Raw genomic sequence first — 27,996 nt, 5'->3', positions numbered from 1 at the left:
GCAAAGTTGACAACCAACAGTAGATTTATATACAAGTTTAGAGAATCCAGTATCAGTCTGTAAATCTGAACAGAAAGAAAAAGCATTTGCTGATGCACTTACAAGTATATCCATCAGAACAAAGACAAAAGAGCTTAGAAGAACATTAATAGACCTGTAAAACAGGCCTTTTGCCAAGCCTTTTGATTTCTCTATCCATTTGACCAGTGAGCATCAAACCAAACATCTTGAAATCACATAAGAAAGACCAAAAAGGGTGTCCAAATGTTGCAGGAACATTCCCTTCAACAAAAAAATGACTATACCAAGCCAAGCCATACCCAAGAATTGGCACAAGTATCACAAACCACTTATTAAACAGCACTGTGTAAACCAAGCATAAGATACTGAAAAGTGTACCAACAAAATGCCAACGCCTTGTTGCTGGTTTTGAGTGATGATTCATGTAGTAAGGCCAAAACTCCTCCATACTTCTGAAATTCATAGCTCCCCACAACTGCAAACTTAATCAAACAAACAAAAAATTGGAATTCTTGATTAAAAATCAGATCTTGGAACCAAACATCAATAATACAGAAATATTTTATCAAGAAAAACAGTTCAAGAAACCCCAAAAATGCTTAGTTGAATCAATTCTCTTGGGGGGTTTTGGCTCTAAGGTCAATACCTTGGAGTTCAAAATCTAAAACCCAGAAATCTAATCAACAAATTAAGGTTTTGGGTATGACAAAAACACAAACTTTAGCAGCAAGATCCAATAAAAATTGGTGTGGTTGACCAAGTATCTGATTTTTTTTATTTTTTTTTTAAAAAAGATGTAAAATTGTGGGCCTTGCTAGGTAATACTATTTGTTTGGGAAATTAAAGAAATAAAAAAGGAAAAGGTGGGTTTGAAGTTATCATCTTCAAAATAGTAAAATGGTCTTTCTTTTTATCAAAGATGTGTGATGGCAAAAGAATATATGAGATTTCAGAAATATGTTGATTTGGTCCCATTTTTATCTTGTTTTTTCCATGTTGACCATTGTCATTTTTGTTAGAGCCCGTTTAGATTGACTTAAAAGTTGGTCAAACATACTTTTAAGTCAGTTTTTGACTTCTGAAAGTATTTAACAAATATAAAAAATAACTTAAAATAAGTTACGAAGTGTTTGACAAGGTAAAAAATGACTTAAAATAAGTCAGAAACCAAAAGTAGGTCTCCCCTACTTTTTATTTTTTGACTTAAAAATCATTTCAGTTTGACTTTTTATTTTTGACTTAAAAGCTACTTTTTTTAAGTCAATCCAAATGGACTCTTAGTTTGTTACTTGTTGGATAACTTTAAAAAAATAGTTTGTTACTTGATGACTTTGGGGATTGGTAATTGAATATCACTAGGCCATTTGCTACCCAAAGAAAAAAGGATTAAAAGAAAGACATAATACATAAACATGATTTTTAACTTAACTTCAATTGACAACTATGACCTTTAACTTTGGGTGTGTACAAGTAAACACTTAAACTTGTATAAAATTGAACAAATAGACGCATTCGTCCTACGTGACACCCTACATGACAATTTTGTGTCAACATGACTAACCATGTGTATTATGTCATGTAGGACACATGTGACTATTTGTTCAATTTTATGTAAATAATCGGACAAAAGCTTTCAACAAAAATCTCATTAACTAGGGTTCATGTGATAATTTAAGCATGAACAACAACTCAAGAATCGAAACACATAAAATACCATAGTCACAATAGTTAAGAAATCAAAACTCAGAGTAAGAAACACAAATTGAATTCAGAATTCATGGAACTTCGGGTAGAACCCTAGATTTATCTTTTTACTAACTGAATTTAAATGTAGGGTGTGAATACGAACTTAGTCCAACACTATGAATAGCCTTGCATATCTGATTATAAAGCTATTGGGTTTGGGGACTTCATTTTCTTGAGCCTGAGGAAGAACACTAGTTTTCTTTGAGGAAATCTTTGATCTTGGAATCTTGGTGCTTGATTTTGAGAAAAGAAATCCTTTTATGGAGTTCTTAGAGTGAAAGAACTTGGGCAAACCTTGGATGGAAGACTTCTCTTTGAATTTTAAATTTTTAACATGGAAGTTTTAGGGTTCTTGATGGAGAAGAGGAAGGAACCCTATGTGAGTTTTGAGAAAAAAATTTGGAGACTTGAGTGTTTTAGTTGAATGATATACTCCTTTAAAACGCCCAAAAAAGACTTAAATTGAGGCTAAAAAGCTCGGAAAAGGACCAAAGTAACCTTGGAACACGTGCATGAAGTTTCTGGAACCGTGGAACATTCCATCATCTGTAGTGTCGGCCATAAAACATCGACTGCATGACAAGGATTAACTGAAACAGGCATAAATTTTTTACTCCCAACTCTAATTAATGTAAACTTGATGGAGTTGAAAAGAAACTCATAAACCTTTAGTTTGATAGGTTATGGGCGACCTAACTCTTCATATTTTAAGAGATATGATCGTTTGAAGTTAACCCAAATAAAATCTTATATTGAAACTCAATCTGTAAGGAAGCTTTCAACTCAACTTTGTGATAGATGGTTCTTATTACTTTAATTAAACTCCAAATCTATTCTCACCCTAAAAAATTGACCTTAACACCTAAGCACAACTTAAGAATCACACGATAAGACCTTATACGCATATGAAGAATGGTTTGAGTCTTAGCATAGAATATTTCGAGGTGTTACAACTTTTCTTTAGGAAAACTACACAAATTAGACTCATTGGGGGAAGTATTTATCCAAATTGGACCCACGGTTCAAACTAATTACCCGACTTCCCCCTTATTCTACTCACTGAACCACTACTTCTTCATCCCTGATACCATCAGAGTATGATACAACTATAGCAAGTTACTTTCCCTTTATTCTAAATTATCAATTAATGTTATTAAATAGGATTATCCGTAATTACCTTTTGAATAATTTGATTGTGTAAATAGTTCTTTTACCTAAGTTCATAGAACTTAAACTCATTTAAATTTAGTGGTCTGCAGAGTGTAGGAATTATAGTAGAACAATTATGATTCCGATAAGTGTGCCCTCCATCTCATATTAGTTGATCATTTTTCTTTTTGACACGTATATTAAGAAATCATAAATAAAAAGATAATTTTACTAACTCATGACTTAAAAAAAATTCTTGAGAATTTTACAAACAATTATGAACACTTCTAAAAAAAATTAATTGCAAGGGTAATATAAGAAAATTTTTAATTAATGCTTTCTTAATTTAGCAAAGTAGACAATTAATATAGACAACTATTTTTAGTAAGATGACCAACTGATATGTGACTGGGAGTAATAACTAGATGCATACAAGGAATAAAAAAAAAAAAAGTAAGCTATTCATCTTTCCTTCGTTACAGAAAAAGATAAAATAGTAAAACTACACATGAAAAATAAATAAACATATTGTTCACTCTCATCCCTAAGACTTGAGTGAAAAGAAAAAATGGAATATTTGTAAAAAAATGTACTTTGTGGTCCTTCCTACAATCTCTTAATGAATTTATAAGCCATGATGACGAATATATCATATTAGACTATAATATAATAAGTTGCACACACTCTTCACTTTCGATGCCGCACATACACTTTTGGCTAATTTGACACACACCCTTGACATTTTTGAAGAGTCTTGAGCAACATAGATAATATATAGTCTAAAAAACTCTCTCTCCTGTGGCATAAACATTCCAAAAGATGGCTGTAACAAAGTAGAGGCAAGCAGTGAGAGTTAAGAATGCTTGAAAGGATCCAAGCCACTGTACAAAGAACCCTGTTCCAATTGTGCTGATTATAGCTGCCAGTGTTCCTGCTGAATTAGATATCCCTGTTTCACAAGTACAAAAATTGTTAGCTGCACATAGAGGTCGTCCATATTGCATATACAACGTTTTTTTTATGGTATAACATCAATAAAACTAATACAACGTTTGATTACTGGTATATGGAACGTAGTACTGGAAACTTAACGTTGTGTTCTAATTTTGGTTTAACTTCTAAAGGAACTTATGTATATTATCAATACGTAGATAAGAGTATTTAAAGATGAAAATGTTCTTAAATTACACAATTCATACATGACAATCCATGTATAATTATTCACCGCTCTCCTCCCAGTACTTTCTGTCTCTCCTTCATATTTTGCAACTGAGTTTCTTTACTTTGGTTGTCTTTACTATTTCTACAGTCAGTACTTTCCTTTCTTTCTTCGAATTTTCATCATAGCTTTTGACTCGTGCATTTCTTTTGAATATGTTTTTCTTGAGCTGAGGAAACAACCTCTCTACCCCACAAAAGAAGGGGTAAGGTCTGGGTACACCCACCCCTCCCCAGACCCCATGTGTGGGAATATACTGGATATGTTATTGTTGTTGTTTGTATTATTATTCACCGCATAAATAATTCCTGCATTATAATCCCCTTACTACTAGATTGTCAATGGAGCGATCCCTTAGAGTAGCAGAAGTAAGATTAGTTAGTACAAATACATACCATGTAGAAATCCTGCATACTGAGGTGCAATATCCTGTCCAAACAGAAAACACAAGCTAAGTAAATTGACTTTCAAAGTAAAGCATCAATATTGGCTTGTGAGGTTATAGAAGTGTATTCAATTGAGTTATGTTGCCTTACTTGCATATTAAGTAGAAAACCAGCTTGGCTGAAAGCGCTGAAGCTCAGGGCTATGGTTATCAGCACTGATGCAACCTCAGGCGTTTTGGCAAAATTCAAGCAGAGTAAAGCCATCCCGGGTCCAATGAAACCAATAGACTGCAATGTTTAAAACAAGACGTGAGAATTTCATTAAAAGTTCAACACAACATGAATAGTAGACTAAGATTTTGGATTAGCAGTACCCCTTCGATTAGCAGAAAAGAAATGTGGATTATCAATGTAATTTTCATATCTATAAATGATAATTGAGGAGAATAAGTGGGAGGAGATGAAGAACTACTCATGTGTTGTATAAATGTAATAGATGACTTGCTGTTCATGACTGTTTTCTCAAAGAAGGTGTAATTCTTGCAAAAAACACCAAATCATTATAGGTAGTTATTTCGTGATCTCTATAGACAATGTAAACTACAATTTTAGTATAATATCATCTGAAAAAGTTGATTCCCCTTGCCCTTTAGCCCAATAAAAAAGGAAAAAGAATCCTGTTTCGAGAAGTCAATAAGTTACCTGCATGACTTTCCTGACAAAGGTCAATGAGTACCCTGCTTTGATTAGGAAATCTGATGCAGCTCCGGCAACATAGCCTGAGATTGCCATTGTACCCCAAGGCACTGCACTGAACCAAGCTGCTTGCTTCAAATTCACATTGAAAACCTAGCAACAGCGGAAACAATTTCATTCAAACAGATATCAGGAAGACTTTCAAGGTTTTTCTAATAATTGGCTCTCAAGTCTAAAACACTTAGTATATTTGCAACCACACCACAAGTTGAAGAATGTAACTTAGAACATATTATATAGAGGGAACTTCTTTTAATCTTCTTAGCAAGATGAACTCATGCAAGATCTTCTGTGTTGCCAAAGGCAAAAAGGCAGATTAAACAAGGGAATCATGACTCACCGTTTTGAAATAAACAGGCATCCAGGACAGAAGAACAAAATATCCCTGCAACAAGTTAAAGAGTTTTAAAGGTCATTAAACAATCTTCAAAGTTCAACATTTTATCACCAAAAGTAACGACATTTATGTTCTAATATCAATAAAGAACCAAGTCATAGAAAGAGGGGGTACCCAATTATTAGTGACATTAGCGAAGATAATAGCCCAAGTGGGCATTTTTGACAATAGCAGTCGCAGTGGTGGAAGTTCTCCTTTTTTTAAAGAAGAAGAATCTGATTTCCCTGCTTGGATTAACCTCAACTCTGCTTTAGTGATAGAATTGCTTTCTTGTGGATCATTTGTTACCCGGCTAATCCATGTTGTAAGCCAGAGAAGTCCAAGAGATGCGAAAAGGATGAACGGACCAGATATTCCAACTGAGGTCATAAATAATGGGGTTAGAACCAAACCCACAACATTTCCAAGATGGAAACCACCCATGGATATTCCAACAGCAGTTGCCCGTTCATGGCATGGAAACCACCTGCATAATTGGAGGCACATACAAACTCAGCTACCGTTGAAATTGCAAGAAAAAATTCTTTCAGTAACATAATCATAGGTTTCCGCAATTTTGGCATTTCAAGCTATAGTCAGCATTTTCAGTATTTATGAGTATTCTCAATTTGCCACAAGTCAAAAATGAGGCGACTTAAAAAAAATACTGAAGTTGCTAGGTGTTTATGCTACAATGAGAAATTCAAATTACCTGGACAAAAGAGTGTTCATGGAAGGCAAAGCTACTCCTTCAGCAAGACCAAAGAAAGCACGAATGGCCAAGAGACTGATTGTGGAGTGATATGCTGCCCATGGAGTAAGGAGAGTAGCCAGAGACCAAAGAGCTGCACCCCAAGCAATCACTTTCTTTCCTCCATATTTGTCAACTAACGCTCCTCCAATCACCGAGGAAAATATGTAACCCCAGAGGAAAGATGACTAGCAAAGCGACAATTATTTCATCATCAGCATCATAGACATAAAAATATATTCAATAAATGCAATGCCTTGCTGTAACTCTTTATCAATAATCTTGGCATTACTAGCTATGTATGAACGATGGGCAGCCCAACCATATTACTCTATACTGAAGCAGCAGTAGCTGACTAGGTTTTAAATTGATGCTCTAACGACAAGACCATTACATATCCAACTGACATTACATACTGCATCAACCTAAATCACTAATAAATTTTGTTTGGAGCATAAATATTCCTATTTCAAAGATGTGTAATAACAGAAACCTCAAGCATGAACCATAACTATACTTGGAATAATTATGATGTGTCCAGAATTATTCTTCGCAATCATCTGCCCATCTACAGTGCTACAACTAGAGTTTACAGGTCTGATCAATATTACATTAGCATCCAAAACTTAATGCCTTAATTATACTAGAGGAACTTTTTGTAAGGTAATAAGATAAGACTGTTTTTCTTCCTTTTCTCTTGTTTTTTTCTTGAAATTCTTAAGACTAAATCGATAAACAAAAAATATTTCACTGGTCAGATTGTATAAATTTGACTATAAGATCAACTTACGACAATCAATTTAAAATAGAGTAAGTAAAACTTTTTTGTGCCTACTTGTCTTGTATACTCCACCAAAAAAGAAAAATAAGTTAAAAGTTTCATTTCCAAAGCTACCAGTAGAAAAAAAGGCCTCCCTCAAAGAAATGATTAATAAAACATTTTGGTAATATGTATAAATTAAATGAGTAATAGACCTACTACAAAAGGAGAGATAGTGCTGAAAATGAAGAAGGTTTGTAGGTGGCTTTCACTTTCAATTGTTGTTAGATATGTATCTTCTACCAACTAATCTTAGAAGCAGGAAAATGACTTGTCCTTAAGGTGAGGAGGTTGTGACTTAAGGGTCAATAAAGTGAATAAATTTTCATTTAGAGCTAAAAACAAAAAAAAACATTAGTACATGATTTCTTCCGATTTACCTAAACTTGGTAGGTCAAAGTTACGCGGAGCTGTGCTGGTAAAAGATAACAAGTTTATAGTGAAATAGTCATGCAAATTAGTCTAAATAGCAAATTGTTTAAAGAAATAACAGGAAAGTGACATCCCTTTTTGGGAGCAAGGAAAATGCTTTTAAGTTTTAATAAAGCCAACAAAGGGACCCAAACAGCAACTAAACTCTTAGAAATACAACAAAAAGGCCAGGATAGAGGTCCCACCCAGATCAGAATCCATCCCCAGTTTGTGGTTGAATGTGAATTTCCTAGCAGACAAAGCTTGATGACTCAGATACACATTCTTCTTTAGAGTTCATCTCATTTAAAAGTCTCACCGCCTACAAGTTGTTGCAAAACTCTATCCACTAAAGCTCAAGAATATGAGAAAAATCACCTATCATTTTTTTTATCTCAACTGGGATTTAAATGATTATTTTCACACGCTTTATTGACCATTACACGTAACTTGAATGAAAGTTCATCTCCTTAAAGGTAAAAAACAATTTGCAATCTTCCACTTGAAAGAGTTAAAAGCTAACACTTGTTGAGAAACCTGAGTTCTCAGGTTCAAAACTCAGCGTACACAAATTTTTCCCATCTATCCTAGCCTTGTTGGAAAGAGTCACCAAGTACCTGATACTGGCGGGAGGTGGCAGCTATCCAATGGAATTAGTCAAGATGTGCGAAAGCTGGCCCGGATACCAGAGTCATTAAAAAAAAAAAGAGTTATAAGCTAACACCACTTGGGAGGAGGGTGAGCATGGCAAGCTGACCATATCTTAGGCTTTTCTTGCTTTCCATTGTTTCAGTCTTTTATATTAGCAGACTTGGCAGGAAAATAACAGCTACCATTCTGATCAACCACAAAGACTGGTCCCCCTCATTCCCCCACCCACCCCACCCCAAGTGTGTAATATTGGAATAAACTATAATGAGGAATTGCACTCAATATTATCACAACAACAGCAACATACCGTGTGTGATACCATTGGTACGAGGATAGGATGTACGCGAAACTTATTTTTATCTTTAATTATAGGTGCAGAGGCTGTTTTCGATAGACTCTCGCAATTCAAAGCACAATTATAAGAAAAATAAGAGCAGAAGCCATTAAATAAGCAAAAGAAGTACCTGAACAATACCCAAAAAAGCATTGCTCCATCCATGTTTAGCAGCTAAAGGAACAATAGCAACAGACATAACAACTCTATCAGCATTACACAAACACATAACACAAGCCATTAAAGCCACCACTTTAAATCTCTCTGCCACCATAAACTCTCTTTCTTCACTTCTTCCACCAACAAGCATTCCCCTCTCTATCCCCTCTGCTGTACACTTCACAGTAAATCCCCTCTGCTTCTTCTCCAAAAAAACTTCCTTTTTCAATCTTTGATCTCCACCACCAGAAAGATTCAAACTTTTCCATTTTTTTTGAATTTTTGGCTGAAATCCTAAATGGGTTTTCCTAAAATTGATCAATCCAAAATGGGTATTTGAAAAAGATGAAGAATGTAATTGAATTTTATTGCTAAATCTAACAGCTTCCATTGGGAAGAAGAAGAATCTTGAATAAAAGGAATAAAAGAATGAGTCTTTTTGTTGTAATGTAAATTCCTATAACAAGCTCTTTATATGAAACATTTTGATATTATTAACTATAACAATATGTAATGAAATTGGGGTTGTTGAAGAGGGTTAATTGGATGCATTTATATATAGAGATTGATTTTCTGGTGAAAGAAATGAGGAGGAAGGGGAAATTGCGTGCGCGTTGAAAGTTGGTGAGTTTGTAGGACTTTTTGCTCTTTGAGGGTATTTTCGTCCATTTAAAAAGTTTACCTAACAACCAAAAAAACATTACTCCTCCGTCCCAATTCATGTGACACATTTCGAATTACGAAATTCAAACAAGTTTCAATTCACGATCAAACTTAAACCGTATAACTCTCAAAAAACTAAATGTATTACATAAAATGAGACAAAAAAAGTACTGTTGTTGGTGATAACATTTTGGATCGTTTGATTCGTGGGATATGGATATAAACCATTTCCCTATAACAATCTAAAACATCTCAAAGATATTATCCACAGTGTATATGCACCTAATAGATATTAACCTTAATTAATTAATACGTATGTAACTATTATGAATTAGTTTAATCTACCACCTTTATCATTGATAAAGTAAGTAATATAGTTTGATGTATGTGTTGGATATAAAAATAATCTTTTTACTATAATGTAATATTAAAACATTGACTATGATTTATTTTATTTTCATGAGTGAAGGTTTTAGGTTGTCACACGTCACATAATTAATATGAAAGCAAGAACTATTAATTACATATACGGATTGTGATGGAATTGTATTTGTTAATGATGCAGTACGTCATAATTGAATTAATTAAATTAAAATCACAATCACATAAAAAAAATCAAAAATTCTTGTGCTCTGTCTAAAATAAAAAATTGTATTTCTAAAATCTAATTGGACAAAAAAAAAATCTTTTCATTTATTTTTGGTAAGAGAAGATATATGCGATTAAATCAGTACAATTATTGATAATATTATAATTAGTATTTTAAGAAATATTGGCCTTTCCAATTGTCCCCATGAAAATAAAATATAATCACAAGCTTCTATTTTTTCCCTTCTTTAATTAATTACTTACTAATTATGAAATGCTAAATCTATCTAAGTTCTCTAGATTCACCTAACCTTTCACACCCTGAAAAGGTAGATGGCAAAAGGTATTTGAATTTATTATTAGTGGTATAAAATAACTTCTTAATGGATTGAATAAAAATAAAATAATTGAATATTTTCACACTATATGGCACATTTTAAATGTTTATATAGTTGAAATTGACTATGAAAATAAGAGGTATCGCTAGAATAAAACAGGTAGATAATCAGGATTTAAATTTCAATAAAAGAACTTCAAAAATAAAATTAAATAATATTTTCTCATATAAATTTTATACGAGTTGTAGACAAAATGAGCCAGCCACGAGAATTATTCACTTTTTTGGAATATTTTTATTATTATTTTAAAACTAGTTTTTGATTATAATTTTTTCAAAGTCAAATTAGAGTTGAATACTAAATATGGATTACTGCTTCAGTTCTCATTTGGTCATAGATTTTGAACATGAAATTTGAGATTTTGAAATTGAACGAATTAAAATTTTGTAAATGTAAGTTAAATTTCTCTTAAGAATCTAAGTTAGTTTTTAAGAACTTGAAAATATTTAAATTTATATTTCAAAATTCGATCAAATTCCAAGATTAAATATATTACATATGAAGATAAATTTCTAAAATATGATCTCAACATTTATGGTTAACCGCTTGCAAAAAAATATTTAAAATCTACTATCAAACCCTACGACATTATTTAATAATTAACTCAAATATCAGTATCATTAAATATAATAGAATTATTTTCAAAAGTGGTTGCATGAATTGGACATTGCAAAAGGGTAATGTCGTCCATGCAATTTTAGTTGTTTAGAATTTGAAATGTGACACGTTGGCAATACGTGGACTTGACTAAGGCAAATAATGTTTTTGTCTTTTTAAAAAAATATTTTTGCTTTATTTAAGGCCAGTCAGGTCAACTCCCAACAACCCCCCACCCCATTGAATTAGTTAAAAGTATTTTTTTAAGAATCAATGAAAAGGTATTATCTTATATCTTTTGGATACGGGTGTTCATGAATCAGTTTGGATTGGTTATTGGTCAAATTTAAAATCAAATTAATTTAATTGGTTCTTATATTATTAAAATCAAATCAAAACTAAATATAATATATATTTATCGATTTAAGTATTATCAATTTTGGTTCGATTTGATTCAATTATTAATCATACATTAAAAAAATATTCATTCAAAAGCGGGGAAAAAGATAACAATTCATTTGAAACGAAAAATAGTTAGAACAATTAACACTGCAGAAGTTTCGATCACTTAATTTACCGTGAGTAGAACTTCAAAATTCATCATTCTGGCTTAGAAGGAAGAGACAATGTATTCCTAGTCCTATCAAAAAACTATCATAGACACTTATATACATCATACATTAAATTGATAAGATAAATGTACGAGTCTATGACATTTTTGCTTTCATAAATAAATTTTGATGAAAACATATTTAAGATATTTAAAATTGTTTACAAAAATAATATATTATGCATGTATAATAGTAAAATAAATGTATATAATTTATCGGTTCGATTTGGTTATTTCTTCAATTTTTTGTACAAAATCTAAATCAAATCAAATACTATCTATTTTTAAAATCAAACCAAATTCAAACCCAAATAAAATCGATTTATTTAATTAATTTGATTTGATTTTTTGATTTGTATCATTTTTTATCCAAATTGTAAATACCCCTAAATCTGTTTTTCTGGAGAAAAATATTCAACCTTTATAAATTCACTTATTAAAAAAAATCGCAACCAATAAAATATTGATCATATTTTTTGTGAGATTGAGATGATCTCGATTAAAGTCAATTCAACATTTTCCTACCAATTTTATTTCCCTTTTGAATTTATCAATGAATGGGTCCTCGTCTTTTGAAAGATAATGTTATATTACTAGCTAGACAATAGATCATGTAGTAAAATTATTTTAGTATGATTGTATCGTTATTATTTATTTCCTTTTTTAATTTTTGAGTAAATGGGTCTTCACCCTTTTGAAAGAGTGATATACTACTAGTCAAACGATCGATCATCATATAATTAATTAATTTAATATAATTGTGTTGTTATTATTTATTTCCCTTGAATTTCTAAGTGAATGCGTCCTCACCCTTTTGAAAGAGTGAATTATATTACCAGTCAAACGATTGAATCACGATATAGTAAGATTAGTTTGAAACGATTATGTCGTTATTATTTATTATTTAAAATATATATTTTATGTTTATTGTATTTTTAATAATACTTTTATTATATGTCCTAATTTATAGATTTATTTTTTAAATTATTAACATGTAATATTATATAACGATGAAAATGATACAATTTACCTAAGTAATTTATTTTAAAAGAATTTGCTAAGGGCAGATCCCTCACCAACCATTTTAGGTGGGTTATACTTGGAAACCGCCTTCCATAGTCAACAAATTGAGTCCAAATACTAGAATTGTTATCTTATTTTTGTGGAATAAAAATAATATCATATTTTCAAATAATTATTTTTGAAATACTTTATCACAATCAAATATGAAATAAACTTATCGTAAAACTAATTCCCAAATTAATGAACATGATCTATCAACCCAAAATTACCATGATATATGGCCAAATAGTGGGTTCACAAAATATAGTTTATAAGCAAAAAATAGTAGCACTATCCATAGATGACCAAAAAAAAGTAAACAATAAGGAAAATTCATATCTAAGACTAATATTAAAACACTTGTGCTTTTCACATTACAATCTCCTCATTATAGTACAATTTATAGATTTCAACCTTGAATTCAAAGTCTGATTCACTGTGCTGTTTAATTAGATAAAATGAAAGTAGTTGGGCAAGTATTTCTTATTTATATTTGGCTTAATATATAATTAACCTTTTAAGATAATCTGTATATTTCATATAAATACTTGAACTAATCCATATTTCAATTAAATATCTAATAAAATATTTCAATTATACTTTCGATTTAAATTTCGAATTTCTTTTTACATATGTTTTAATTTATCTATTATGTAGTTAAGTTAACCACATAAACTATGTCATTTTCTTTAGTTAGACGTTTTCCCTCAATAAGACATAAAACCACAAACTTTTTACTTAAAATTGATGCGTATAATTAAAGAAGATCACAATTAACTATCTAATAAACGGATGAAAACATGCATAAAAGATTTTTCAAATTTGAATCAAAAGTGTTTAATCAGAACACGTTATTGAGAATTGAGGTATTCAATCGAAACATAATTTAATTTGAATATCTAAATGAAATATCGTGATTTAAGTTTATATTTTATTAGATTGTTAATAAAATAATGTTGAGTAATGATGGGGAGTAAGTAGTAACTTTCTGTTTTTTTCTTTTAAACATTTTTCTGCAAGATTAATTTCTTTTTATATTGATTAGTTTAAATAGTTTAATCTAATTATGTTCTCCCAAAAAAGAAAAAGAATGACAACATGTTGACACGTGTCTTATCTAACATTAATACTGAAAAATATAGACAAATTGTTACCAAGTAGAATTCACCTAACACCAAACAGGAAAAACACACACATATGAATTGACATGTACCACATGTTTAATTGGAGTTTATGTTATGTTATTAATATAATAAATTTTTCTTATGTTAAATTAAGAGAGAATGACATATAAGTATAGTCTACACAATAGGTCAATAATTTTGCAAAGTTGTAATTCAAAACAATTGGTCAAGATTCAAAGTCAGATTTTGATAACAAAATGCAAGTGGTGCACACCAAGTTTATTTGGGTAGGGAAAAAAAGATTTTTAAGATAATTCATTATTGTTGAACAAATTCAAATAAATGGATTTAACTTTTAAATATGATTTTGTGACAAATTTAGAGTGGATATTGTTTAAACTGGTTAGAAATAGTTTAAAGAGACTGTTTACCCAAATTGAAGTCGTTTGATGGAGATTTGAACTGATTTTAAATAAGATTTGCAGTTGAAAATTATAGAAGTTTGTCTATAGATGTGTAAACACTACTACAACTACAATAACTTAATGTAATATCACAAGTGAAGTCTAGGTGGGTAATGTGTACGCTTACTCCTAGGGGTATAACTTTTTAAAATTAAATTGGTTACTCCTAGGGGTATAAATTGATTCGATTTAGTTAGATTCGATCGATTTTTCATATTCTTTTAACACCCCTACCCTGCAAGATAGAAAAATTAGTTTTGATAAGTCCTCAACGCAAATGTGACAACGCATACTAAAAATGGAGCAATTATCATAACAAAACAATATGAATAATAGAAGAGCCACAAACAGTAAATAGTAACATAGATGAATAAGAAATAACTCCCAAAGTCAATATATAGTACAACTACTGGTATGAAAAACTAAATGATATAACCCTCAACTACTAACTCTTTACTCTTATCTATATCCTCCATAAGCTTCTATCTAAGGGTATGTCCTCAATAAGTTGAAGATGTGTCATGTCTTGTCTAATCACATTTTCCCAACACTTCTTCGGCTTACTTCTACCTCTACTATAACCATCCATAACCAACCTTTCACACCTCCGTATTGGTGCATCTCCTCTTCACATGTCCAAATAATCTAAGTCTCATTTCCTGCATCTTATCCCCCATCAAGACCACTGTTATCTTGTCCCAGACATCCTCATTTCTATTCTTATCTCTTTTAGTGCATACGCCAACACATCCACCTCAACATCCACATTTCCACAACTTTCAAGTTTTGAACGTTGTTCTTGATCGGTCAGTATTCAGCCCCATACAACATACTAGTCTAACCAATGCTCTGTAGAACTATTCTTAAGTCTTGATAACACATTCTTATCACATAAGACTTCGGATGCGGGTCTCCATTTCATCCACTCTGCACCAATGCAATGTGTGACATCCTCGTTAATTTTCTCATATGGAATGCGTAAACACTTTTAACAATATTATACACCATTATATAAAAATTGTCTTCCGTCTTTTTTCTTGAGCCTCTTCTAAAATTTAACTCAAATCACTTCAAATATAAGTATTAAAAAAATTGAAGCTTCGAACGACCTTCAATGGTAAGACTTCTACTCTTCAAATTTTTAATCAACTATACTAAAATTAAAGGAGATTGATTTAAGTTCAGTTAGTCAAGTAGAGAGATATTTTTAACTTTTAAGGTTGTCAATAGTTCAAAAATTAAACTAATAATCCGTGTCAAGTTAAAAATTATTCTCAATTCGAGTTTGAATCTTCAAAGAAACCACAACATGACCTTCTATGAAGGTTCCATTGTACTCTACTCTTAAGGTTTCACTAATTATGAAAGATTTTAGATTAGAAGTGAATCAAGCGACAATGACACAAATTTGAGGTGAAAAATAATTTATTGCCTCCCAACTATAGTATATTAAAAATTGTTCAATAAACCACTATAATATCCGTTCATACAAGATTCTAATAAAAAAAAAAGAATAAGAAAAAAAGAGTAGGTCCTTAATTAAGGCTGCAAAATCAAATACGAATTGTATTTTTGTAACAATAGATACATAATTTTTTCAATTCAAATCGATAGATATATTGTGACGTTCTAATGAGAAATAAAAAAAGAATTCAACAAATTAGGAAACCAGCTTTATATCAACCTCATAAACAAAAAAAAAGTAGTTAACTGTCAAATAAATTAAGTTCAGGTACCTTTTAAACTACTTGCTAATCAGATTTTTTCAGGATGTTAGGATGATTAAGTAGTAGTTGTTGAGTGTTGAACTGTATTACTTACTACTTGGTATGAGATTATTATATTATATAGAGAGAGAGACATGTGAGCCACATAATTTTTTAATGAATAATTAACATGGTTTGTTGAAACCACTCACTTAAATAATTCATATGAAAATATAATTCGTCATGTTAAGATATAAAATTTGAGAGAGATACGCAGTACGTGTTTGTGTTGGTAAAATAAAGGTAAAAATACAATAATAGAATAATAATTTATTTATTGACAAAATAATAGCAGTGGGTAAATAAAATATTATTATGACAAAGGGAAATTTTTTTAAAATATGTTACTAAACTTTTGAGAAAAGATTTATTTTCATCATCCATTAAAGGTCGATTTATATGTGGTACGCAGTGTTCATTCGTGCCATTATTTATTAATAGAAAACGATTTTGGCATATTTTGTATAAAATAACAAACTATTAATTCAAATTAAATGCTATAACCATAGTTTAATTTAATTGTAACCCGTAGCAAACTGTTGCCATTCGCCTCTCTCCCTGAAATTCTTGCTTGCCACTCTCGTTTTCTCGCTGGCAGTCTCTCCCTCGCTCTCTCACTTTTATACAAACACAAATGTATAAAATGTGTTTCTGTTTGTATAAAGTGAGAGAAAACTGTATATATACATATCTTTTCATTCGCCTCTCTTCCCAAAGAATCTCGCTCGCCACTCTCACTTTATACAAACAGAAATGGATAGTTTGTGTTTGTATAAAACGAGAGAAAATTGTATATACAAATACAAATACATATATTTTTGTCATATACACTTATAATTATACAAATACAGATCGTCCTCTGCCCAATTTTCTTTTGTCTTTCTGTCTTTCTCGCTTTATACAAACACAAATTATACAATTGATTCTTTTGTATATGTATACTGAAACAGATTATACAATTGATCTTTTGTATATGTATACTGAAATATATATATTAATAGCCATAGCAAAAATATAAAGTTTGATATGGAGCACAATTATACAAACTATAGCTATAGCATACAAATATGATTTTTATGTTTGATAAACCTAAAATTTACTCTAATTTTAACATGTGTTCACCTCACTAATTAAATCAATTAAACTTTAAAAATAACCTTAATTAAAACATACATTCAAATTTAATTTATCTTATTCACATTCCCTTTTTATCCATCCCAACACTTAATCCTTCATTGACTTCTTCACTTGCTCAATCGATGTAAGAGAAGTGCTTGTGTAATGTGTGAATGACTACATTCGAGACGATCAATGACATAAGTTATTCATTTTGTGAGAAAATCAATGGAGAAATATAAAAAAAGAAAGTAAAATTTACATTTAGTATTCATTGACCTTGAAAAATCCTACTATAAAGTTTTGAAGGAAGTCCTTTGAAAATGCCTCAAGGCTAGAAGAGTACTGGTATAACCTACACTATGACTATGAGGAACATGTATGATTGAGTTAAGTCTCGGATTAAAATAGTGGGAGGAATTTCAGAGCAGTTACCATTATTTATTTTTTTCTATTTTGTTCCCATCAAATTAAACAAGTAAAGTTTAGTGAATATTTAACGAAAACTAAAAATATCAAATTTTGACAAATTTAAAGAACCAAAACTATTCAGTATAATTAAGAGGTCATTTCTGTCATTTTCTCGAAAAATCAAACATAACGTACGCCAAAAACATAATCACTATTTTATTTGAGCTAATTTCCCGCCCCTTATCACTCAGCCTTTAAGCTACAGATATCAGTGTGTCCCTTTTGATCATTACATCTAGGGTTTTCAATTTTGAAGATGAAACGGATTCGCAAGCAGAAGAAGACTGAAATTCCGAAGGTATGATCATTATTGTTACAATGTATAGCTTCCAAAATCAATCTGCATGTGTTTTCTTAGCTTAATGTGTCAGTTTCGATTTTGTTTTTTGGCAGCTGATGTTAGAAGAGATTGTCGGTTTCACAACTGAGAATGCGAATGGACTGGCTTCTGGAGTTTCGAATTCGAAATGTGTGTATATTGCAGGCTGTGTTGCGGTGGTTTATGACGTTGATTCATCCACGCAGTCGCATTTGGTTGTGTCCAATCGATTGCCGAAGCCGTTGAGCTGTGTTGCGGTTTCGTGTAACGGACGTTTTGTTGCTGCTGGAGAGGTATGTCATCTGTTCTCAACTTGGAGAATTTCTCTATTTGTGGTTTTGTATGAAACATGTAATTTTTGAGGATTTCTCTATTTGTGCTTTTGAATGAAACATGAAAATTTGGAGGATTTTTCTAATTGTGCTTTTGTTTTGTACTACATTTTGTAGTCTGAAGAGATTAGAATGACGTAGTGATCTAGATGGAAAAAAATGTGAGGCTTAAGTAAGCAAATGAGGTTGAACGTTTGTGTTTCTATTTAAGAGTTTAGGTCTAAATGTTGACTAGTGGGAATAAGAAAGGTAGGAGGAGGCATAGTTCCGGAGTCTTCTTTGCATTAGAGGAACTAGTTCAGTTGAATAGACTAGAAGTAGTTTTGACTTTTTAATTTTTCTGATATCGCCATCAGTCAATTATATGTAGCTTCAAACATGAAAAAATTGGAGAAATTTATACATTTGTACTATATTGTGTAGTCTGAAGATTATAATGAGGTAGCTCATGGTCAAGGAGGGTATGGTGTACCAGTCATTGGATAGTCAAAGCATGATCCTTCAAGAAATTTCACAATGATGTGCCAGTGCCATAAGGATTAACTTCATGGTTTTATAATTAGTCTTCTTTTTGAAAATAAAAAAGGATTAACTTCATGGCGGTTGGCACCGAGACTGATGGTGATGAGGTGTTGAAGGTTTAAGTGGGTCCATATCCTTGTTGTATAGTTCAAATGCATGTCAATTGAGGCTTATAAGGTCTTACTTGATTTTGTAAGGATGTCACATTATGGGCTTATGCTGACTCTTTGAGAAACAGAACAACAACTTATTGTCTCAATGCAAGATTATGATGGTGCTCTTGATGGCTTAGATTTGTACCCACTAAAACAGTCTTTTAAATTTGCACCAGTAATTCCCCTTGCAGTGCACCCTTGAGGATAGAGTCCGGTCTCTGTGCTGTTTCTTGAGGATGTTGCTCCAGCTTAGGTGGTCGTAGGCTCATAACTAAGTGTTTATTTTATCCATTAATGCAGTAATTTGGTGAAATAGGAATCATTATGTAGAGATAAAAGGGTTGGATTGGCAATATTCACCTTTGTACCGCTTCTTCAGTTTGTCTTTTCAGCTTCAACAATATGTCTCCTCTGCTTGTTTGGAAGATACAGGTTACACTTTACTAAATATTAAATCAAATTGTATTCTTGTTTTAGTTTTTTGGTGTAAGTCCGAATACATAGGTAGTCATGACACAACCTTAGATGTGTTAGAACTTAGAAACATTGTAAGAAGAGCAAGGCTGATGTAACTATCCATTTTGGTCCAGCACAATTTGTGCTGATGTCTATATATATACAAAAATGTTACCTTTTCAGGAAAAAATATGTCTTTCTGCTTCTATGGCTTGTTAAAGCTGCAACATGGATAAAATTAGCTGTCTGCTCAAACTTATTAACTATATGCTTGTATAACTGTCTTTCATTTTAGTGGTAAGACCTACTTGTATATGTATAATAGCAGTAAAAGATACATACATAGGCACATATAAAGAGTGCTCTGTTCAACTGGTGTGACTAGCTTTTTTATTTTTACTTTTGTTAAGTCAGTTTTTGCACTTGTCAATGCTTCAGTCAGGACCTCATCCTGCTGTAGTGATATGGGAAGCAGCAAGTTTGGTTATGAAATACGAATTGAAGAGTCATCAACACGGCGTAGCATGCATTGCCTTTTCACCTGATGGTTTGTTGTAATTAGTCATTGCTCTTTATCTAAGCAACTAGTTTTCTTTGAGATACATGAAATGGGACATAACCCTCAGTGTCTTATTCTTCTTTCCCGTTTTCTTGATTATGTTACTACCTGCAGGCAAACACCTTGCTTCTGTTGGATATCCTCATGATGGATATATTTGCCTCTGGGATTTTCAAAGTCAGACTTTAATTACAAAATGCAAGGGGTGCACACCAAGTTCCGCAATTGCATCTGTTAGCTTCTCATCAGATGGAAGATTCTTTATCACCGCAGGAAAGAAGCACCTGAAGTTCTGGAAATTGGGATTATCTACCAGATCTCGTATGATAGGTAGAACAGCATCAGGTGCAATTGGAAAACAAGCTAATCTTGGTCATTATAAAGGATGCTCTTTCATAGCTATTGCGTCTCCTATGTGGAGTGAGAGTAGTCTCCTTGATCATATTCAAACTGGTGAAGCTTCACATGTTTATGCACTGACAGATGCAGGTTACAAGTTTAACATACATCTGTTATCTTCATGTTGTTGCACGTCCCTGAGCACTTTAATTTCTTCTTTTGTTAATAGGGGTTTTGTGCCATCTTAACTCAGAGATGACTATTGCAAATTCTGTTGAATTACAGGTATATATTGTTACTTGCACATTAACACTCAATTACACTGAAGAAAGCTTTGAAAGAAATCCTGTACTTCCTGAAATTTTCTGATATTAAAGTGCTATAAACTGGTATGTACTACCTTTTCAAATATAAGGCCCTCTAGTCTTCTCATCATTTTTGTACTTGGGACTTCAGGTTGAGAAAGGCTTTGGACTATCTGTATCCAGAAAGTTGGTTGCTTGTGCATGCAATAATGGACAAGTTAAACTTTTTTCTGCGAACACTCTTGCATATGCTGGAAGCTTATACTATCCTGAAACCAGACACAGTAAAGAAAGTGTTGCAGACTGCCATGTAATGATTGGAAAAAATGGACATGAGCAATTGCAGAGTCTACCTAATGCAATTGCTTGTCAATTTTCAACATTGCAAAAACTTGGTAAGTAACTAGCTATTTTCAGTAGAAGGAATATATTTCTAAATTCATCAATTTTGATGGTAACTTCTCCTTTACAGTTGTGATATATGATGACCGCAGCCTTTTTATATGGGATGTTCAGGATGTTGACAAGGTGTTTCTCTGAAACTCTTAGTTCTTTCCGAACCTTGACTTTCTTATTTCCTTTAGTTTGACATAAGCCATGATGGATCATGCTCTTTTGGGATGGAACTCAACTTTGTGACTATGTGACATATGTAAGACTGATAATCATGATAGCCCCGTGATATATTTTCCAGGCCAGCAGGTGCTCTGTGCTAGTTTCACATAGTGCTTGCATATGGGACATCAAGAATTCCTCATGCGAACACATGCATGACCCCTCCAAAGCATGCGTTGCTAAAGGATGTTCTGGTGGAGTTTCCTTTGCAACATGCTCAGCTGATGGCAGTATCAGGTTGTGGGATCTTGAACTACAATCAAGTAGCTTGCCTCTTCCAACAGAAGACAAATCTATGAGTACCTTTTCAGCAGGCTCTACACATTTAGGTGTGCCATCTTTCCTCAAGATACCAAAAAGTGCTCTTTCTATACTTGAATATTTGCTTAAGTTTGCCTCAAATATATTAGCAAAGATCAAGTATAAAAAAATATATTACGTTATAAAAAAAGGTTTGCCTCAAATATCTCTATTATAAATGCCATTCATGTTGTTAATACTCTGTTTTTTTTTGTATATAAACAGAGAGGACTGGTGTTTTTGAACGTGATTCTCTGGTATCAGGCTTTGCCTCTACAGGTTATCGTTCAATGGCAGTCAGTTCAGATGGAATGTATCTGGGAGCTGGTGATTTCCTGGGAAACCTTCATATATTCAACCTACACACAACTGATTATATGTGCATCCAGGTAGACCTGTATAGCTTTAGAGTGCAGTTAACTGAAGCGGTTTGCTTCTTCTAATGAGCTGATCGGGTGAAGTTTTTTTGGTTGAAATCGTATCTTGCTTATAATTCTTTTCCAAGTGTATACTCCATGGCCATGTAAACCAAATTACACCTGCTATCCTTACATTTGTAGGGTGCTCATGATGGTGAAATTCTATCACTGAGTTTCAGTTTGCAAAGCATTGTTGCTCCTGCTGGTACGTGTCCACGCAGCCATTATTTTCTTGCCTCGGGGGGAAAGGATGGCATGATTCATCTCTATGATGTTCAAAGGTTTGTCTTTGGTCTTTTGAGTTTGTTCAACAAGTTAAATAGTCATTTATAACTAACTTGACCAACTCCCATTTCAGGAACTTTGACCTCATCGAAAGTTTTCGTGATCATTCTGCTCCTGTGACTTGCGTGAAATGTGCTTGCAGTGGCACTAAGATTATAAGTTGCAACGCGGATAGGTTAGAGTAGACTTTGAAAGGAACTAGTAAATTTTGATGAAATTGATATGTTTGAAGCATAAGCATCTTGACACACATACTCTTTTCCTCTACACCCATAAGCTTCTTAACATTTAACATGATTTTGAAACTTATGCTTGAGGAATGACTTAATTTTAGTACATTGCACGACTTCACTTTTGAGGACCAAAATCATTCTATGCAGCTGCTTCTGCATGATATGTCATGTCCCTTTACTCTTGTGTTTGCCTGACAGGTCTCTGGTTTTCTGTGATGTTTCTATGATCGATTCAGCATACAAAATATCTTGCTATAATCGAGTCTTACCAGGAGTTGTATATGACATGGCAGCTGATGGTTCCACAGAGATTGCTGTCACTGTGGGGCAGGTAAATTGTGAATTGCAGTGCTTGCTTCCTTTATTCTTTCTGAAAGAATTCAGATAGATAATGACTAAATAAGGCTGTTGTTAGTTCTTCTAGTGATAACATGTCAGAACATTTAATAACTCAGACTACATCAAATTGTAGACTTAAGAGTGTTTTTTGTCTTAGGATAAGAAGATTAACACATTCAGCATTCCTTCTGGGAAGTTAATCAGGTCATTTAAGCATACTGGAGGGGATCCTATCAAGGTACATAAATACTGACAAACCATTGAATAGGTATCATCTAGTTGATTTTATGTTAGACCTACATCACTTTTTACAGGTATCTGTGGATCCCAGCTCTAGTTATCTGGTTTGCTCAGACTCTTTTAAGATTCTCTGCTTATATGACATTATGGCTGGGGATATGGTTGCACAAGCAGTGGGGCATGGTGATGTTATAACTGGTGTCATCTTTTTACCTGACTGCAAGCATCTCGTTTCTGTGAGTAAATCCTATGGACATTTTCCTGATTTAGTGTTCTGCTATCTGAACTATGATCTTTCTAATTAGAAGTTTCATAGTTAGTTCCCATCAGGCAACCAGTATAGTGAGAACTAACCTATGATGAACTCCAAACTTGGACATAACTTAGATGACTCTTCCATTTCCAAGTTAGCTCTTGCTTCCTGGTTGATTTATCTGGGTGACTTCAATATAGATTGGCATGGGGAAAACAAGAAAATAAGGAAAACATGTAAAGGATTTAGAATAGGACTAACCTTAATATATAAACTAGAACAAGTAAAAGTAGTCTCTCTCCATGTGTCCTTAAGTCCATGCTCATGATGGTAATGGTTGGAAGAATACTCCAAAGTCCATGATGGCTACCTTGGGTGCCATCACTGTGAGGGAGTGGTGCAAAACATTTGAATTCTTGTTACTTCTACTTAATGAACCATGCTAGATCTGCTACAAACTTCCCCTATCTACAAGGATTTTCTCTATATTTCCTGTTTTACACTAGTTTATTTAGCTTTTTCCCCCAATTTTAACATTGATTTCTGGTGAGTTCAGGTAAGTAGTGATGGTTGTATCTTTGTTTGGAAAGTCCCTGGTTCTTTATCATTAAGGATGCTGAGGAAAATTAAGGAAAATGCTTGTCCGCTATCCCCAGCAAAATTTGCTGCTCCAGCAACTTCAGGTCAAATCAAACTTCATGTGGTTAATCATCACCAACCAGAAGGCATATCTATGACCCCAAAACTCTTCCAAGTAAATCAGAGAGTACTATGTCGAGAAATGAGTTCACCAGCGACAGCATTTAAATTCAGTATTTCAAGACTCCCAAAGTGGGCACAAGCTAAAGTTACTAGCCTTCATTCCTTGATGACTGACCCTAATTCTTCATCCTCCAAGGTATCTCAAGATATAGTAGTAAAACTGCTAATTGCTTGTCATAACTTTCTAGTGTAGATACTTTACGGGATTATGTTCTTTTCCATACATTTATTTTCTTTTATGTCAATAAAAGGATAATTTGTGTATCAAGCAGAATCTGTCTCATTTAAACAATTTCTGAGAAATTCTTTCTTATTTGCGCTTTATTCTTCCATGTGCCAATAAATGTTAATTCTTTCCTTTGATTTTGATGTACACAATAGACATAGTGGCTCATCCAAAGCTAACTGAGGAAACATGCAGGACCCAACAGTCAAAGGATCAATGTCCAGTTTGTGGAGGCAATACTACGTACAATTCCCTTGCTTTCACTGAGATATTTTCTGTACCTTTGCAGACTGGAAAAACTGGATCAACTGATACGCAGCGACCAGCTTGTGAAACTGCCCATGTGTATGAAGAGGCACTACATAATTTGGATGCTGCTGCTGAGAAAGCAATGCAGTTATTTTCTAAATTAGCAAATCAGCATGCGAGAATAGAGAAATCAAGGGAGCATGAAAATCAGCTATTGGCTAAGGCAGCAGAAATGCTTGTGCCAATAGCAAATAAAATCCATGCCACTGCCAAATTGGCACAATCCGCCAACACTGGTTCCAATGGGAGTGCCAAAATGGATATTTCAACCAATGAAATTTGAGGTTATTAGATAAAACTGATCCACAACAACTAGTCAAGCTGAAGGGTTGCCACTAGCTTGTTAACTCAGGTAATATGACTTGATCCTTCTTCCCAGCAGTGACAAAGATCTATTTCCTTACCGTCAATTTCTAACATTTAGACAACAACTATGCTAACTGTCAAACTAGTTACTCTCTCTATTCCCTTTTATGTGACTCTTTCTTTTCTTGTGAGTTCCATAAGAATGACATATTCCTATATTTAAATACAATTCAACTTTAAACTTCCCATTTTCTAACCACAAAAATGCATGGCAGGTTAATAACACAACTTTCAAAAGTTTGTCTTTCTTTGTAAATTGTCCCCAACCAAATAGGTTCACTAAATTTGCATTGAGCTAATCCTTCTCTCTCAAGTTGTAAATGTAATCTGATTTTTATAAATGCTTGGTGCTAGCATCACTTTTGAAACATCCTACTTGGTACCAGAGCTGGATAATGGAAACCCTTGAATTAGCATGTAGCACAATACCTATTTTTTAGATATGTAAAGAACAAATGTTATTAGTTGGTTGTATACGAGGTTTTCACTTAGCATACCATGTACTACTTCATATAATGTGCTTTTCCATCTAAATATCAGCACTTTTGGAAGCTTTACCGTTTGTTCATGCTACATGAACTGCACATAACACTTTGCCTTGCTTTCAGATTTGGAGAACACAAACCCATCCCAAGGTGGCATTGCTTCTCATGATATCTTAACACAGGATAATCTTCAAAGAAGTTTTATTTTGTGCTGTAGATGGCATTTATGTGGAAACTGTCAGCCAGCCACTTTTTTATACATTGCAATGTGACTGCTCAACTTTGGGAAATATTTTGAACATGCTGGTTTGAAGTGGGTAATGCCTAAGACTACAACCAAAAGTACTTCACTGCTGGAATAAAAACAAAGAGGAAGAGATAATGCGGGAAGAGAGGAACCTAAGATGTTTCAAAGACAGCAAATTCTACTCAACAGATCTAATTGTACATTCATCTTTTCCCTACAAGAGTGGGTAGGTAAGGTCTGTGTACATCATATTCTCCTCTGACCCCATTTGCGGGATGACATGTATGTTATTGTTGTTGTTCACTTGTACATAAAAGTGTCAAAATTAACCCAAACCCACTCATTTGACTCGCCCAAACCTATCCTATATTTGAAAGGTTGGGCATGGAATAAAATTCTGATGGGTTGATTTTGGACAACTCGTTTCAACCCGTGAAAGTAGCCCGAGTTTAACCCATCAATGTGTGCAAACCCAACCTGCCAATAAGTATTCTCCACGTTGATGCATTTCCAGTTTCGTGTTTCATATAATGTTTTATGGATTGATTTCAGTTTGTCTTGTCCAATTTAATCCATTCTGATTACTGAGTTTCTTCCCCTTGTATATCTGGTTGTTAATTCATCTTCTGTTTCATGTATTTTAATTTGGTTTTTGATTGTATTTTGTTTATCCAATTTAACGCTTTAAAATTTATGGGTTTTTGTTTGTTTCTAAAAGCCAAGTGCATAAAGTGCTTCACCAACTACAATAGGCTAACGGTGTCTTATAGTATTTGCATGAATATTTACTTATTGATTGTCAGTAATGTGGTTTGAATGTGTAAGATATATAGATATAATGCTTAATAAGCTAGAATATAAGATTTATTTGTATAAATTTATAACCTGCAACTTGTTTTGAGAATATTTGATTCAGAAAGTTTATTGATATCTCCAAAAAGAAAGAAGAAAAGTAGAGTCAAGTTGGGCGGATTGGGTATTACCCATAATTTAGTTCATCTTGACCCAACTCATTTTTTGTTTCAATCTATATTAATTTGCTCAAATTCATTCCAAATTGCCAATTTGATACTCTTAGTGCTGCATTTATAATGTTATCATTCATGACTGTCCACACTGACACCATGGAAGGATCTTCCTTAAACCTACAAATAAACTTGGACCCGTTTGGTAGGCGGTATTAGATAGAATAATCCATGGATTAAAATTTAGTCCATCTAATTCATTGTTTGGTTACTTCATTTAATTTAATCCATGGATTGCTTATCCACCATATGTGATCTTATTTTATCCCTAGAAAATGGAGGGACAACTAATCCAAGGTTTGTTAAACCTTGGATAAGACCCCTAAATGACTAAACTAACCCCTTATTCATTTTGAAATTTAATTTCCTTTTTATTTATATTGGAATGGTTATAAATATTCTTCTTTAATTCTCCAAATCCGTTTAGTGTAATTTAATGAGTTCACTAATATTTTTTTCTCCATTTTTTCTTGATTTTTTTTAATTCAAGATAGTTTGTCGATTACACACTTGAACTATTTGTTGTTTTTTTTTTTAAAAAATAATAATAAGCTTTTGGTATTGAACAATTTAAGTAGTCTTAAATCTATGTTAAGTTTAAGATATATTTGACCAACAAAAAATTAAAAATACACCGTTCCATCAATGATCTTCTTAGTGATACATCACACCTTAAAATTAATAACAATTATATATATATATATATATATATATATATATATTTATATTTGATTTAACTAATCAAATGGAATAGAAATTCCTACAAAAAAAATTTGTCCGGTCCAACGGTTATCTACCTTGACCCAATTACATGAAATAAACACTCATAATAACACAAGAGTATAATAGGAAAGAATTTTTTTGTAGAATTTTAAATCAAACACAAAATTAAGTGAAAAGTAGTGAATCAAACACTTGACAAAAAATAATCCTTGCACTACTAATTCCTGCATTACTAATCGTTGCGTTACTAATTTTTGCATTACTAATCCCTGCATTATCAATGTTTGTACCAAACAACCCCTTAATACATTATACATTTGGTGACTATTTTTAGTTTAAGTAGTTGGATGAACGTCTATTCAAATTAACTCTTCAAGTATTTTTTTTATTTGTTTGTTAATGTTTGATAGAGTATGATATGACATTAATGGATTGACCATTGGAGCTTGTAGAATCTCATCAAAACTTTGGAAATTTTGTGTTAGCAGTCTACCGCACTGCTTGAGCTAAGTATTAAGAATGGGGATTGTGGGACTTGCTTGAG

The 27,996-nt window shown here is 32.6% G+C and overlaps 3 protein-coding genes across 6 annotated transcripts; 1 reads left to right on the top strand and 2 right to left on the bottom strand.

The window, feature by feature from the left end:
• Window positions 1-911, bottom strand: LOC125871692 (uncharacterized). Of its 2 annotated transcripts, none has more exons than XM_049552336.1 (2): window positions 668-911; window positions 1-503 (listed from the first exon to the last, which is right to left on the bottom strand). In XM_049552336.1, the coding sequence occupies exon 2, from the start codon at window positions 482-484 to the stop codon at window positions 146-148; it is 339 nt and encodes a 112-aa protein (XP_049408293.1). In that variant the 5' UTR covers window positions 485-503; window positions 668-911; the 3' UTR covers window positions 1-145. The 2 variants fall into 2 exon arrangements, with proteins under 2 accessions (XP_049408293.1, XP_049408294.1); XM_049552337.1 differs by having other exon boundaries at window positions 1-496; window positions 668-910.
• Window positions 912-3,558: 2,647 nt separating this feature from the next.
• LOC125871768 (probable anion transporter 3, chloroplastic) lies at window positions 3,559-9,300 on the bottom strand. Its single transcript, XM_049552433.1, has 8 exons — window positions 8,751-9,300; window positions 6,366-6,592; window positions 5,789-6,140; window positions 5,618-5,662; window positions 5,224-5,370; window positions 4,672-4,809; window positions 4,531-4,564; window positions 3,559-3,865 (listed from the first exon to the last, which is right to left on the bottom strand). The coding sequence occupies exons 1-8, from the start codon at window positions 9,168-9,170 to the stop codon at window positions 3,696-3,698; spliced, it is 1,533 nt and encodes a 510-aa protein (XP_049408390.1). The 5' UTR covers window positions 9,171-9,300; the 3' UTR covers window positions 3,559-3,695.
• An 8,553-nt stretch (window positions 9,301-17,853) lies between these two features.
• Window positions 17,854-26,138, top strand: LOC125871847 (uncharacterized). 3 transcript variants are annotated; one of them, XM_049552534.1, is made up of 17 exons: window positions 17,854-17,936; window positions 18,032-18,250; window positions 19,861-19,969; window positions 20,096-20,470; window positions 20,550-20,605; window positions 20,777-21,020; window positions 21,098-21,153; window positions 21,320-21,569; window positions 21,766-21,929; window positions 22,101-22,240; window positions 22,318-22,419; window positions 22,676-22,808; window positions 22,974-23,054; window positions 23,131-23,292; window positions 23,866-24,207; window positions 24,587-24,958; window positions 25,675-26,138. In XM_049552534.1, exons 1-16 carry the CDS (start codon window positions 17,895-17,897, stop codon window positions 24,887-24,889), a joined length of 2,778 nt encoding a protein of 925 aa, XP_049408491.1. In that variant the 5' UTR covers window positions 17,854-17,894; the 3' UTR covers window positions 24,890-24,958; window positions 25,675-26,138. The 3 variants fall into 3 exon arrangements, with proteins under 3 accessions (XP_049408491.1, XP_049408490.1, XP_049408492.1); XM_049552533.1 differs by having other exon boundaries at window positions 25,581-26,138; XM_049552535.1 differs by lacking the exon at window positions 17,854-17,936 and having other exon boundaries at window positions 18,157-18,250; window positions 19,865-19,969; window positions 25,581-26,138.
• Window positions 26,139-27,996: the final 1,858 nt, after the last annotated feature.

The sequence above is a fragment of the Solanum stenotomum genome, chromosome 7 (genome assembly GCF_019186545.1).
Source record: "Solanum stenotomum isolate F172 chromosome 7, ASM1918654v1, whole genome shotgun sequence".
Lineage (NCBI taxonomy): Eukaryota > Viridiplantae > Streptophyta > Magnoliopsida > Solanales > Solanaceae > Solanum > Solanum stenotomum.
This window is presented reverse-complemented; position numbering and strand designations above follow the sequence as displayed.

What these genes read in the sequence shown, in the direction of transcription:
- LOC125871847 (XM_049552534.1), top strand. Translation starts at nt 17,895, where the DNA reads ATGAAACGGATTCGCAAGCAGAAGAAGACTGAAATTCCGAAG. An exon ending in ATGTTCAGGATGTTGACAAG is followed by an intron (nt 21,154 to 21,319) that starts GTGTTTCTCTGA and finishes TATATTTTCCAG; the next exon opens with GCCAGCAGGTGCTCTGTGCT. An exon ending in CATCTCTATGATGTTCAAAG is followed by an intron (nt 22,241 to 22,317) that starts GTTTGTCTTTGG and finishes CTCCCATTTCAG; the next exon opens with GAACTTTGACCTCATCGAAA.
- LOC125871692 (XM_049552336.1), bottom strand. Translation starts at nt 484, where the DNA reads ATGAATTTCAGAAGTATGGAGGAGTTTTGGCCTTACTACATGAATCAT.
- LOC125871768 (XM_049552433.1), bottom strand. Translation starts at nt 9,170, where the DNA reads ATGGAAGCTGTTAGATTTAGCAATAAAATTCAATTACATTCTTCATCT. An exon ending in ATGAACACTCTTTTGTCCAG is followed by an intron (nt 6,141 to 6,365) that starts GTAATTTGAATT and finishes CCAATTATGCAG; the next exon opens with GTGGTTTCCATGCCATGAAC. An exon ending in CTAATGTCACTAATAATTGG is followed by an intron (nt 5,663 to 5,788) that starts GTACCCCCTCTT and finishes AACTTGTTGCAG; the next exon opens with GGATATTTTGTTCTTCTGTC.